Source organism: Aspergillus lentulus (assembly GCF_001445615.1).
Source record: "Aspergillus lentulus DNA, contig: Alt17, strain: IFM 54703, whole genome shotgun sequence".
Taxonomy (NCBI): Eukaryota; Fungi; Ascomycota; class Eurotiomycetes; order Eurotiales; family Aspergillaceae; genus Aspergillus; species Aspergillus lentulus.
In genome coordinates, this window is record NW_028322112.1 from 746,337 (window position 1) to 760,019 (window position 13,683).

General features: G+C 51.4%; 5 protein-coding genes and 1 non-coding gene across 6 annotated transcripts; 5 read left to right on the forward strand and 1 right to left on the reverse strand.

Annotated features, from left to right (window-relative positions):
- Window positions 1–392: 392 nt before the first annotated feature.
- Window positions 393–2,841, forward strand: hrdA (E3 ubiquitin-protein ligase HRD1; the record flags this gene model as incomplete). The annotated part of the gene is made up of 3 exons (XM_033560631.2): window positions 393–416; window positions 483–587; window positions 655–2,841. The coding sequence occupies 3 exons, from the start codon at window positions 393–395 to the stop codon at window positions 2,839–2,841; spliced, it is 2,316 nt and encodes a 771-aa protein (XP_033416522.2).
- A 1,412-nt stretch (window positions 2,842–4,253) lies between these two features.
- ALT_9289 (DUF3431 domain-containing protein) lies at window positions 4,254–5,495 on the forward strand (the record flags this gene model as incomplete). The annotated part of the gene is made up of 1 exon (XM_033560630.2): window positions 4,254–5,495. One exon carries the CDS (start codon window positions 4,254–4,256, stop codon window positions 5,493–5,495), a length of 1,242 nt encoding a protein of 413 aa, XP_033416521.2.
- An 882-nt stretch (window positions 5,496–6,377) lies between these two features.
- Window positions 6,378–8,505, forward strand: ALT_9290 (uncharacterized protein; the record flags this gene model as incomplete). Its single annotated transcript, XM_033560629.2, has 2 exons — window positions 6,378–7,918; window positions 7,980–8,505. 2 exons carry the CDS (start codon window positions 6,378–6,380, stop codon window positions 8,503–8,505), a joined length of 2,067 nt encoding a protein of 688 aa, XP_033416520.2.
- A 696-nt stretch (window positions 8,506–9,201) lies between these two features.
- Window positions 9,202–9,287, forward strand: ALT_t192. The gene is given in 2 exon segments: window positions 9,202–9,238; window positions 9,253–9,287. It is a non-coding gene; the product is annotated as a tRNA-Gln (tRNA).
- Window positions 9,288–10,297: 1,010 nt separating this feature from the next.
- On the reverse strand, window positions 10,298–11,342 carry ALT_9291 (ribonuclease P subunit p30 family protein; the record flags this gene model as incomplete). The annotated part of the gene is made up of 2 exons (XM_033560628.2): window positions 10,298–11,181; window positions 11,267–11,342. The coding sequence occupies 2 exons, from the start codon at window positions 11,340–11,342 to the stop codon at window positions 10,298–10,300; spliced, it is 960 nt and encodes a 319-aa protein (XP_033416519.2).
- Window positions 11,343–11,811: 469 nt separating this feature from the next.
- ALT_9292 (casein kinase II subunit alpha/alpha') lies at window positions 11,812–13,045 on the forward strand (the record flags this gene model as incomplete). Its single annotated transcript, XM_033560627.2, has 4 exons — window positions 11,812–11,926; window positions 12,037–12,410; window positions 12,466–12,885; window positions 12,944–13,045. 4 exons carry the CDS (start codon window positions 11,812–11,814, stop codon window positions 13,043–13,045), a joined length of 1,011 nt encoding a protein of 336 aa, XP_033416518.2.
- Window positions 13,046–13,683: the final 638 nt, after the last annotated feature.

Here is a 13,683-nt window from a genome sequence, read left to right on the forward strand (position 1 = left end):
CTAAAAGCCAGCATCCAACTCTAATTCGCCCTGAAACCTTCTGACAATCTCTCAATCACAAAAGCAAAGGATATACTCGGGAAACTCGAGTCTTGACTCCTGGGTTTTGGCTGATAACTAAGCTGATGATCGCTGACGTAAGGCAAGGAACTCGGGCGGTGGGCCGAATGGTTCCCCACGAGTTGTAGTCTTACCTAGTCTACAGGTATAGCTGTCCAAAACCTCCGTACACGCGATCCATCTCCGGCCACATTTCTAATCTCTCACTCGCTACGGACGCTGTGCATCAACCGACTTTCTAATGCCTTATTGACCTTGACTTTGGCTGCATCCCCTTTTGTGTTTATATCAATGACATACGGCTCCCAACTCGCCTCATTTAGTTTCTGGCCATGAGACTAGCCGCTTATGCTGGGGTAAGTTGCTCTCACGAGGCGGAAGAAGCTTGGACTCGACAACAGGCTGACCAACATTATCTATAGGCCTCTACGGCTCTGGCTACGGCCGTTGTCCTGAAAGCGCTTCACCAGAGGGCTAATTTCTACGCCGCTTGCGTATACCTTTCTCAGAGCAGCGCGAATCTCATGGTGAGTCTCCCGGTGGTCGTTCTAGAACGAAGCCGGCGAAATAACACAGAATACTGACTTACCACAGATACTTACAAATTTGTGTCTTCTCGTCGTCGGGATTCTCTTGTTCTGGCTTCAACGTCTCCTGTACGGACCCTTGCGGCCGATTGAGACCGAACAGCTTTACGAAAAGGCATGGTTTGCGGTCACAGAAACATGCCTGGCAATGACAATATTCCGGGGGGAACTTGGCGGATGGTTCTTGGTCATGTTTGTCTGTCTACTTGTTGGAAAGGTCTGGGGCTGGATTGGTGAAGGCCGCGTCGAGTTCCTGGAGCAGCAACCCCCGGCCAATCCGCGCTTGTTTCACACCCGGCTGGCGATTTCCCTCGTACTGGCAGTTCTGTTTGATTCACTCATGCTGAAATACTGCATAACGACCGTTCTTGAACAAGCGCGACCGGATATGATGGTTATGTTCGGGTTTGAGTTTGCCGTCCTCACCATCCTTTCGAGCTCGACCGCCGCCAGGTACACCATCTCACTAGTTGAGCTATACATAACGCGGCAGCAGATAAAGGCCAAGGTTGAAGAGCGCCGCCGGGAAATTCGTGCCGCCAGAGAAGCAGCCCTACACCAAAATGCCCAAACCGGAGAGACGCCTCCAGCTAGCGATCTTCCGGACGAGAATGATATCGACGAGATGGAACTTGATGTTCCAGGCTGGGAGGAGAAGGGTCGTTGGATCTTCTACCTCGATTTACTCACCGATTTCTTCAAGTTGACGGTCTACTTGAGTTTCTTCGCCATCCTTTTCATGTTTTACGGCCTGCCTATCCATATCCTTCGCGACGTGGTCGTCACTATCCGTTCTTTCGGCCGACGGATAATGGATTTCGTCCGCTACCGCAATGCGACCCGGGATATGAACGAGCGCTACCCAGATGCCACGCCTGAGGAGGTAGCAAGAGAAGATGTCTGTATCATTTGTCGTGAAGAGATGGCTCATTGGCAGGAGCCTGCGGGCGCTGGTGAAGGCGGGGCAGCACCTGCTCAGCCAAGGCCTCGGATGCCCGAAAGGTTACGTCCAAAGAAACTCCCGTGCGGTCACATCTTACACTTTTCTTGCCTTCGGAGTTGGTTAGAAAGGCAGCAGAATTGTCCCACCTGCCGACGCCCCGTCATGGCGCCTCCGCGTGACCGCGATCACCCGCCCGGAAATATCAATCTTGGTCAAGGCAACGGTGGCGCCGGTCCGCAACCAAATGTGCCGGTTGGCAATCAGCCTTTTGGCCAGAACGGACCGGCTGATAACCTACCGAGAGCCCGTATATTCCAATTTGGACCATTCCGGATTGGCTTTGGAGCTGGTCGGGGCGATCTCTTCCGCAATTTCCACCAACAAATTCATCAGGGCAATGTCCCGGCGCAACAAGCGAATAACGCAATCCCGCCCGGTGCAAGGCAGATTGGTTTCGGGCTCGGTTTCGGACGACCAATCCCAGCGCCAGTGCCGCAAGCTCTTCCGACAAATACGCCATCGAACTTTGTGCAAATGCAGAATCAGCTTCACCAGATTGAGCTGCAGATAATGCAGGAAATCAACAGCCTCCGTGTGACTGCCGAACAGTTGCATCATGTGCGACTGCTTCAGGCGGAGCTACAAAGACTTCGCAATCCGCCTGCAGCTTCCAGCGACCCGAACACCACCATATCCCCAGCATCTACTTTCCAACCTTCTTCGTCTTTGTCGGCTACCTTACGTCGGCAATTCACCTCGGATCCTCAAGCCTCGGCCATTCCATCCGGCGATTCTCGACTCCCAGAGGGCCTTAGCCTCCCGGAAGGCTGGTCTCTCATTCCCCTTCAATCGGCCGGACAGGGTCCAAGCGGTATCTCGAGTCCAATTCCTACAACTGCTCCAGAACCTTCCCCCACGGTGCAAGTGCGTGAGGAGCCCTCTTTCACTGAGAACTCGGCGCCGGCAGCGAGTATGAATGGGAAAAGCTCGGGTACAGTTGATGCAGCCAGATCCACTACTTCCTCGCTGCCTGACTGGGGTTCGGAAACTCCAGCGACAGCAACGCATTCAGATATCGAATCATCGTCTCGGAATTCGGGCAAGGAGGTCTTTGGGGAGCCATCAGAAAAGAAGGAATTGTCTGCATGGGATAATGAAGCCACAAATGCGGACGAATCACCAGAATCTTCCTCCTCGAAGGGCAAGGCCCGCGTGGTGACAGTTGAGGATGCTGCGGACGAGGAGGCTTGAAAACCTGACTGCCTATCCCACTGTTTTGATATCTCTTCATGGTGCATATTCCTCTGCAATGTTGTTTTATGGCGTTCTTGAGCGATTCTGAATCATACCCGGGTTTGTTGTGAGTATATACCATCATATGGCAGCGCTTCTCATGTACTAAGAACATGATACTTCTCTCTCCACTACATTATCTAATGATGTTAAATCTGTTTCTGAGCGTTACCATGGAACGCTGCAGAACCTGAATGTCTCGTCCTGTCTTTGTACATAACCTTACCTTCTACATGCTGAACTATTGGTCTGCTCGTCCCAAGTGTTGCACTCTTATATACGGAAGCGTGACACCTCTGGAGATGGAAGTTCTATCGGCTATGTGAGAGTATCTCAAACGCATCGCAATGCTCGAAACAGAACCGATCATTGATTCAGGCTTATCGATCTTTCTTTCACCCCCTGTTGAGGCACAACAAAAGTAAAAGGGTACTGAGTATCTAGACTAGATATTCATATTCTGGGGATACCCTAGGAATGGCGTCCACCATTCCATTCCTGCAGATCAGGGGCAAGATCGCTCTGCTGCTCCAATAAGACTCTCAAGCTAAATTAACCTCGCCGACATAACCCGCCATTAAGGGCCTAGCCCGTGTTTCACTTTTGACCACTTTGGGACCGTGAAAGGAACTGGGAGGTCGGATGCTACGAGTAATCTCTTTCATAGAGAGTATCTATGGTCTGTCCTAGCACTGAGACTCTGATATCGAGCTGGCGAGAACACTAAACCTCTACCCATTGCAGTTTGGGATTAGGACATCATTTCTCCCTCCGGAGTAACCGGCCTCCTCGACCCTGCGTCGTCACCACTGATTACGCGGGCTCCACCTCCGCCCGGGTTGGGGAATAATGCGCCAATCTTTTGCATATTGGTCTGTGTGAACACCTATCATTACTAAATTCTTGATTTCTATTCAGCTCTGTATTTTTCTTTTGAATTCAAGTCAATTTCTTTCAGTCGAATTTCGCCCTGGTCGCTGCTTTGAGGCGTTCTGTATGCCAGCTTGCGGCTACTGGCTACAGGCTACTGGAGTCTTATCTACGTATTTGCGCCGCTGAGATCGCAGGCCTCTGCGTTTCGCTTCTGGAGCCGGATTATTATTCTCCTCATAGCTGGTTCTTGGAGCCTTGTGAGTGAGCCCATGATCTGCTCAGTGTCTTGAACTGGCCGGTGAGTCGTGAATCTCCCCTATGGCGCCCCTTATACATCTTCAGGGGCATCTAGACGGGTTCTCTTGCGCTTTTGCTGTGCCCGACTTTCACCGCGAGTATATTCCAGAAACTGAGGCTAATGAGTGTACTCGAGATGGCTGTGACAGTCTACTCTAGTCTCCTTTCTTCGATCTGTATAGTATTCCATATCTTCTTCGATGATTTCCTCACGGCGAGCGGTCCCCCTCCTTGGTCTTGCCTTTTTCGTGATCTTCCTCTACACAGTCACTAGTCTCTCGAGACAATGGCGGCGGACGCCAGAGGCCGTGGGGTTGGGAAAATTGGTCGCTTCACCTAGCCCGATACCATCCGGACTTTTGAACATAAGCTTGGTGGAAAGCCGCCCGTCCCGGACACCATACGCTCCCCGGCCGCAATATGTGCCTGGTATCCCCAAGCCCGACGGAGCCGAGTACACGAAGATGCTCGTCGTGCCGAAGACGCAGAATGAAGATACGAATTGGATCTCGGCCGAGCTCCCCGATTGGCAGTCGGCAATCTATGTTGTCGATGACCCGTCGTCACCCCTACATCCGCCGAAGAATAAGGGGCATGAAGTGATGGTCTATCTGAGCTTTATCATCGAGCATTACGACAAGCTGCCGGATATTGTGGCGTTCATGCACTCACATCAGTTCGCCTGGCACAACGAGGAGATATTTGGTGGCGATGCGGCCGAGATGCTGCGTCGCCTGAATGTTGCGCGAGTAGTCCGGGAGGGATACATGAATCTGCGGTGTATATGGGAGCCCGGCTGCCCTGACTGGATGCATCCCAGTAACCCAGAGGACAACGAACAGAAGCAAGAGGAGACGATGCTGGCGCGGTCCTGGGGGGAGATCTTCCCGGACGACCCTATTCCACAGGTCCTGGCGCAGCCCTGCTGTGCTCAGTTTGCCGTCTCTCGGGAGCGAATCCTGGCTGTCCCCAAAGCGCGTTTTGTCTTCTACCGAGATTGGATTCTCCGGACAGAACTAAGCGACTACATATCAGGCCGTATTTGGGAGTACCTCTGGCATGTGATTTTTACTGGTGAACACATCGTCTGCCCCGAGGTTCATGTTTGCTTCTGTGATGGCTACGGGCTCTGCTTCGGAGGTAAAGAAGAGTACGAGGCCTACCGGAGTTTGGGTCATGAGAAAGAGGAATTGGAAGATGAGCTCAAGCGATGGAAATCCCAAGCCCAGACTGTCGAAATTGCTCGAATGCGTGGTACCCTGGGAGAAACGAGTCATCTCAATATCCCGGAGCCCGGGAAAGATCAATCTCTACAGGAGAAAATCTATGAGAAAGAACAGAAGATCAACGAGGTTCTCTACAATGCCGCCGAGCGTGGTATGGACCCCAAAGCTCGGGCCTTGGAAGCAGGTAGAAAATGGACCGAGGGTGACGGTTATTGAGGGTCAGATATCTTCATTTCTTTTGCAGTAGACTCCAGAACCTCCTCGCACTTCTGCAGGCAGAAGAGAGGCTGTTGCAGGGGATATACTCGAACATTTGCACCGTTTACATTCAGTCTCGTATATGATTGTCGATCTGAGTTGTCAAATAGAAAGTGTACTTTATCTAAGATAGTCAGTTTCTGTAAAATGCCGCTTGCTGTTTGCCTTGCGATCTTCTTGTCGATTCTTGACTCACCTATCTCATGATCGAAATGTCATGGTCATGTGACCATATCGGATTATGTTGCCCTCCGAAACAGCTCCTTGTTCTCGTGCAGAGTTTGCATTGTCTGTCCTCTCTTCAAACCGCACAAACAGCGTCATCTCAGCTCAATCTGATTGATTCAATCAACTTATCGCGATTCGCGAAATACACATAGTGGGAAGCTTTAGCTCCCTAACCTCAGTCCACTTTTGATCCTGATCGTTTTCCAAGCTTCTTTGTCGCCCCGTCAACAGCCGGCGACACTGACTGAAGCGACGTCACACATCGCAAGGGGACGAGGGCTTTACAATTCGCGCGAAACGGTCATAGGTTGCCTAGCTATGGGCCGATCTTTTTGACGGAGGCTTTTCTTTGGAAACTTAATTTAATTTGCGACCACTTTGTCTTCAGGTCGGATCGGAAAAGATACTCATCCCCTCGGTACAGGAAGACTGTCGTCCAGGCTGCGAAACAGATTATCAGTCGCAACATTCGGTTTACGGGCTTCCCTTGACACTGTCATACACCCCCGCGCCCACCAGTCGCCGCATTTCAAGAACACTTCCACATCAGCTCCTTCCTCATCGAGCAGGGCGAATCCTGACCTTGCGACCAACCTCGTACTCAAAATCGTCATGACGTCCACGTCGACGCCCAACCACCAGCATCCTCCCGCGACTTCGGCCTCGGAGTTCTCTAATCAGACGCCTCATACCTCTCACGTCGATTCGCATGCGCATCTAGCGACCAGCGGATATGCCCCAAATGACAATCAGTTAGCTGGTTTGGTGGAAGCCGCGACAGCAGCGGCCGGTCAGGACGTTTCGGAATGGGCCGCAGCGGCGGCCGTGGCTGCAGCGGCCGGAGCAGCCGGTCATCAACATCACTTGGATACCTATGGTCCGGAAATACACATTGAAGACGACGGCTTCGGAGATGGAAGTTTTGGGGCAGGAATGAGTGCAGGTAGGCAGCTACGCGGATCAGGGTCGGCTTCGGTCAACGACCAGGGCCAGTCGTCAGGATTGTCAAGATCGGTCTCCAAGAAACGGAAAAGAGGAGAGGATGCACTTGATCCGGCGTTGACAGCCACCGGTGGAGTAGGCCTTCCTGGTGGTCCGCAGCAATCGCAGCAACAGCAACAACACCATCTTCACCCGCCTTCTCACCATTATGATGGAGACAGCTTAGATATCAGAGCCGTCCCGCCCCAATCTCTGTCTGACGCTCGCGCCGCTGGCGTTCATTCCGCCGCTGCACTTTTCCGCCAACCTTCCAGTAACAAGAAACACACTCGTCCGCCAATGTCAAAACTCTTCGCCTCTCTGGAACTGTCGCCGGAAAACTTCTTGCATTTACAAGCGGCCGCGAAAGCATATATGCTCGATCCTAAACATCCGGAGAGACGGGAATGCGTTGGCCAGCGGGGCAAAGGCGATACTGAAATGGTTAAATTAAGGCTGTGGAACTGTGTGCGCCACTTCTTGGAGGTCGAAGGGAACGGAGAACGGTTCTTCGGCGAGAATGTCGTCAACGAAGGCATGGGTCCGAGGTCTTACATCTGGCCGCGCGACCAGCAGAAAATCATTTCTTTGGTGATTCCCCTGCTCCGGAGAATGGTTACCAATGAACGCCAGCGACAATATGCTGTTGAAACGCGGAAAGGAGGCGGAGCTGATGAGCGAAGGAGACGGAAGACGAATGAAAGCTTTCAGACCTTCACTACCAGCGCAAGTCCGCCGAGGTTTTCCTCTGACGGGCAGCTTCAGATGCACCCTCAACATCATATGCCAGAAGAATATTCTTCATCGCAGGTCCCCATGCCACCACCTCAGCCCCAAATGGACTCGACATCACAAAACATGGAGCTCGGCCTGACAGATCTTCTACTCGACGGATACACGCATGACTGGAATGCAATTCACAAGACATATGATATGTATAATCACGACTTTGAACTCGATAATCTATGGTATCTTTCGGGTCTCCAGCAGCCGGACTGGCGAGGTTTGGTTGCCGCAGTCGATAGTCACTACCAGGTCGTTCATGAGGGCGGCTACGATTGCACTGCGCCTTGTGAGGATGAGAACATACATCGCATCATAAATGCGGATGTCACGTCGGATCTACGCTGGCGAATCGGCGGCAACCACAATCCAACTGCCAGAAATGAATTGTATGTATACCTACTCCTCGTTATCATCTCGCGACAGGTACGGCGACTGACCCCCTTACAGTGCAAGCAGCATCACCCGTGATGTTTCGCGCATTATTCGCGACAACTTGGCCGCTAAGCAAGGTGTTCACACTTCTACTCATGACCATGATCCGATGCCGCAACCTCAGCTCTTTCCGCCACCTCAGTTTCCCTCCGTGCCAGGAAACGCAAATACCAATGCACATAGTTCCATGTCTGCACCTCCGAGCTCCGTCTATCTTCGTATAAATATCATGCAGCAAGGAAAACGTATCCTTCCTCGCCTTGATGTATCCGCTGTGCAGTGTCCCGATCTGGAGACGCTAAAGCAGCTCATCTCTCGTCGATTTGCAGGTCAATTGCCGGGCCTACCTTCCGATTCTGCCATGGATGCATCGGGGGGCTCGTGGAGCTCTTCGCTCGGTTGGAAGTTCAAGGCTTGGCTTCCCGATGGGTTGGCCGCAGTACAGAACGACGGCGACTGGACAATGGCCCTTCTTTCAGCTGGTAATGTGGACTGGATGGATGGCGATTTGAAAGTTCTTGTGGACCTAGAGAGCACATAAGAGGATTCATATCGACGATTTCCTTTCTATTGCCTTCTATTCCTTCTCATGCGTTCGGCCCGGCTGCAGTGATTCCGCCTCCTCGTCATTCAGGGATTGACGTGGTGTGTCTGTTTGAGGAATCCGGTACGTTGTCTTGATGCTCTGGGGGTTATTTGCATGGCTTTCTGGTGGCTTTCATACCCTTGCGTTTTCAAGCATCACTCATGACTTTGGCTTGCCGTTCCATTTTGCCGATAATACTTTTCCTTTACCCATGATACCTTGTTCATGTACAAGTACTTTTACCCTTCGATATCGAAATGATACCTCTTCTTACTTGATTATCATCGTCACACTCCTAGTTGAGTGCATTTCACGAAATAGATTCCAATAGTACTCTGTCTTCCTAGACTATTTGCCATAGCCGTTCCTCGATCGCTCCTAGTCAGGCTAGACCTTTGCAGAGCCAAACACCAAGATAGGTAAGGAGCAGGCCGAAGTCTTACATTGGTTGCACCTGGCCGCGGCCTTATAAACTGATCAATTGCCCTGCTCCTTGACCATGGCCAGGGGCGAGCAAGATACCTCACGACCATCCATTTTTAGGTGGTCCGCGAATTTACTGCTGGACTATTGCCCTGGTTGATGGGCTTTTGTTTTTACTATATGCCTTTAGCTGATAAGTCTTGCTACTTATCGTTACTAACAGAAATCGCTTCTATGGTCTAGTGGTTATGACTCCGGATTTTGAGCATTCGCTGAGTCTTCCGGCAACCCCGGTTCGAATCCGGGTAGGAGCTTTCTTTTGTTCCTCTCCCTCTCTTTTTGGGTATGTGTCCGTCTTTGAGGATTGTGTAGATTTTCTTTTTCTTCTCTTCTTCTCCTCTTCTTCTTCTCTTTTTCTTCTCTTTTCAGTTGGTTATTTGCTAGAAGCTGGCGTGGGTTGTCCTGTTATGGTGATGCCTTTGAGGGTTATATATATATATCTTGGACGAGGTTGATCGCGCTGATCGGTAGCTTGCCCCCCAGGTGTGCTAACGCTCAGGGACCCATTAATTCCAGTGGTCTGCAATCGTTGGTTGTACGATAGGACTACAGCATTCATCCCCCTAAGTGAGCAGGGACAATTATATTCAAGTTAGTTTTGATATTATCTACCGAGTTCCAGATCATGGTAGGGAATGTGCACGATGTAATTGAAGCACCGTGGCTTTTCCACAATGTTACTGCCCAATGTATGTGCCCGCCAGACCAGTTCTGCGTCCATTACCGAGGCCATAAGCCTCTCAGCGCTTCAAATCAAGATGAGCTTGAATCCAGACCCACAGGCACGAGTAGTACCCAACCGCATCGAGCTGTTTGATATGCCCAGTGAGCGCAATCGAAGTCGCTGCTACGGGTCTCTAACTGGAAAGGCTGCTGCATCTGGCAGCTATAGGTCGGTAGATCCAGCTCGTTGCAATTACATAGATCTGCTTGTCTCGAGTGCCGGATATGCGGCAGCAGAGTGGTTTCCTCACACGGGAGTGCCCAAGCGGGCACCTTCGGGATAGACTGCAGAGCGAAACAGACTATACTCAGCATAGGTGAATATCGGTTTTGACACAATCGCGAAAGCAACGTGCACGTCTCCGACCAACTCGCCGATGCAGTGCGCGGAGCTCAGATACCAATCCAAATATCCGTGACGGGAACATCACGAGGCATTGCGTGGAGGCTCGATGACGTTTTCCGAACCCATCGGAAGGGCCGCGCCATGAGAAAAGTGGTGTTGCGGCAAGATTCAAGTGATTCGCTCGCCGAGCCAAATTCAGCCAGAGGCCACAGTCGCACCAGGGCCTGCTGCGTTGCCACCACCGTCTCCTGCCTCCAACCGCGCTTTTTTAGCCCTTCGCTTCATCTCACGCTTGGACAGCGGTTTCTCAATCTCCTCAACGGCTGCCTCTGAGCCGAGAGATGCCTTCCTCTTCAGGTTGTCACCAGTCACTTGAGTCTGCGAGACATTCTTCTTAGACATGCCTTTCTGCCCCATTCCGGACTCCATATCTTGTGATTTTGACTTCTGTCCCCCGTCAACGATGTCAATGACCCCACGCCAGCTTGTGCGTTTCAATTTAGCTAGCGCAGTGACCTTTCTCGCTTCCTCGCTAATTGCCTCCTTGCCGAGTTCCTGTGACAAACCCCAGACACATGTCAGGTTGACGACATCCCATGGAGCCCTCACGCCCAGGGCCCTCCTTGCCTCACTTGACACCACGATTCCCCTTCCGCGTGTCGCGCGGATCAAGGACATAGCATTGCCGATGAGATTCCGACGAGCTTCAAGCCCGCTCCCTGTGACCCCAGGCCCGTAGCAAATTTCCAGTCGTACCCCTCGTTCGATAGCGGCGGAGAGCATTTTAAATTTAAAGTAAAACGGAAGTCTCACGGAGAGATCCAGAGAAATCAGGTCGCATTCGAGATTCGTGCATGCATTCAGGAGGGCTTTTTCATTGGTAGGGCGAAGCGCAACCAGGTCATACACCTGAGCTAAGCTTGCGAGGCGCTGATTCTGTGCGGGGTCGGACAACGTCAAGTTCACACGAGAAAGCAATTTCAAATTCTTGGGAGCATTTGTGGGTGCAGGTGGCGGGGCAAGGTTTGATGGAAGCTTCCCGCTGATAGTCTGTGAGAGAGCGACGGTTGTGTAACCGACTGGTAGTCAGGTCAGTTCCTCAGGTGGTCATTTTCAGCGTCGCGGAACGCCGCTTAGGTCTTGTGCCCGGGAAGAGTGACATACGCTCCGCAAGAAAGCTCAAAGTATCAGAGATCTCGGGATCATCCGAGGAGTAAGGAACGTTCAAATCGTAAAACATTGTGGAAGATTAAAAAGCCAAGTCCGAACCCGCTATCCTCCAACCAATCTTCTTCGTCACAAAACTTGCTTGCTCATAAGCTATCGAAGCTGCCAAAACTTATCTGCAAAAGGAAATCTAGAAACTATCCCGCATCAACGTTGCTCCGGCTCGAAAAGTGCGCTAGTCTTTATCGGGACGACTCCCCCAAAGTCTCGTCACGTGCCTGGGAAGGCGGAGCGAACGGCCCTCTCCATTCTCATCACCACCCAATATACAATCCCAGCCATCTTTAATTTGGACGATAGCACGGCTGCACTGTTTAGACAGGCCTGTATACTCCTAGTCTTGCAGTAGCTGTTGTCTGTCCTCCATCTCAATTCCTGGTTGCGACAATTTCTGTGTCGGGCTGCTCCTGTACCCCGCCGCCGCATTTTATCTCCCGTCCATTGTGGGCGCACTCGGAAGCTGCGAATCAGCCGCCATCACCATGGCGCGCGTCTATGCCGATGTTAACGAGCATATGCCTCGGTCCTACTGGGACTATGATAGTGTGAACATCTCCTGGGGGGTTTTGGAGAACTATGAAGTGGTCCGCAAGATCGGTGAGTGAGCAGATCCGGTCTATTCACCCAACGGGAGCCTTACCCTTATCGTGGATGACCTGTGCCACAACGATATAGTTGCATTTGAAGGCTGACAATTGTTAATACAGGCCGGGGAAAGTACTCCGAAGTGTTCGAGGGCATCAATGTCGTCAACTACCAGAAGTGTGTCATCAAGGTCCTCAAACCGGTCAAGAAGAAGAAGATCAAGCGTGAGATCAAAATTCTCCAGAATCTGGCGGGTGGTCCGAACGTGGTAGCCCTGTTGGATGTGGTTCGTGACAGTCAGAGCAAGACGCCGAGTTTGGTTTTCGAATACGTCAACAACACAGACTTCCGGACCCTGTACCCTCGTTTCACCGACTATGATGTGCGCTTTTATGTGTATGAGCTTCTGAAGGCTCTGGATTTCTGCCACAGCAAAGGCATCATGCATCGGGATGTCAAGCCCCACAACGTCATGATTGACCATGAGAAGCGCAAGGTGAGTTCTATTGTGTACGCCCCATCGTAGTTCATTCGCTGACAAGGCACGTTAGCTACGGCTCATCGATTGGGGTCTTGCCGAGTTCTACCACAAAGGCACTGAATATAACGTCCGAGTCGCCTCACGCTACTTCAAAGGCCCTGAGCTGCTTGTTGATTTCCAGGAATACGATTACTCCCTGGACATGTGGTCCCTGGGCGCGATGTTTGCCTCCATGATCTTCCGCAAGGAGCCCTTTTTCCACGGCCAGAGCAACTCAGATCAACTGGTGAAGATCGCCAAGGTACTGGGAACCGAGGAGCTTTTTGAGTACTTGGATAAGTACGACATCGAGCTCGACCCTCAGTATGATGAAATACTCTCTCGCTACCCGAGAAAGCCCTGGCACTCTTTCATTAATGCCGACAACCAACGCTTCATCAGCGACGAAGCGATCGATTTCCTTGACAAACTCCTTCGTTATGATCATGCTGTAAGTCTCCCTCGTCTCGTTCAAACCTTATCAGTGTTGACCTTTCTTCGCTTTTTAGGAACGGCTTACAGCCCAGGAGGCCATGGCTCATCCCTACTTCGCCCCGGTTCGCGCAGCGGAGTCGCAGGCCGCTCGGAACAATGCGACGTCTCAATCGTGAAGCTAGGCGTTGCTGACCTGACTAATACTTCATACATTCAGGGATCTACCGAACCCTAACTCAGCACCTGCTGTGATTCAATTGCGTTCTTGAACACCGCCGGCTTGGTTCGAAGTTTTGAGTCAATATCTGGGTCCAAAGAGAGTGGTGACAATCAATCAACACAGGTGCAAACGGGATCCCACGGCGGCCACTCGCTGCCTCTTACTGGTATCACTTTACGCACCGTTTGTGCCATGTGCGATGGAATGCGGAACCAAACGATGATGACAGATGACCTACACCTAATATGTTGCCTGGGTATAGAGCCCATTTCACCTCAGTCTTGGCGTACAGCGCACTCCAATGTATCTGATGACCTGTTCGGACTGATTGATATTTTATATTTCACGTTCCATGCTCCTCACATCTTTTCTACATCTTCCTTGTCTGTTCATTTTCGTAAACTGCCTCGATGGTGTTGTGGGATTCGCCTTCTCCATTACCGATTCAGTTTATCTTATGCCACCACCCTCCTGTGTCTACCGTGCATCTGTGTCTTTAATGTCTTCCCGTTCTGGTCATGGAAAGGAGTGAGGGGGTCTTATTGGGGGCTTAATTGATTCTCTAAGCTGTCTCTTGTTGAAGTGGCGAAAGCA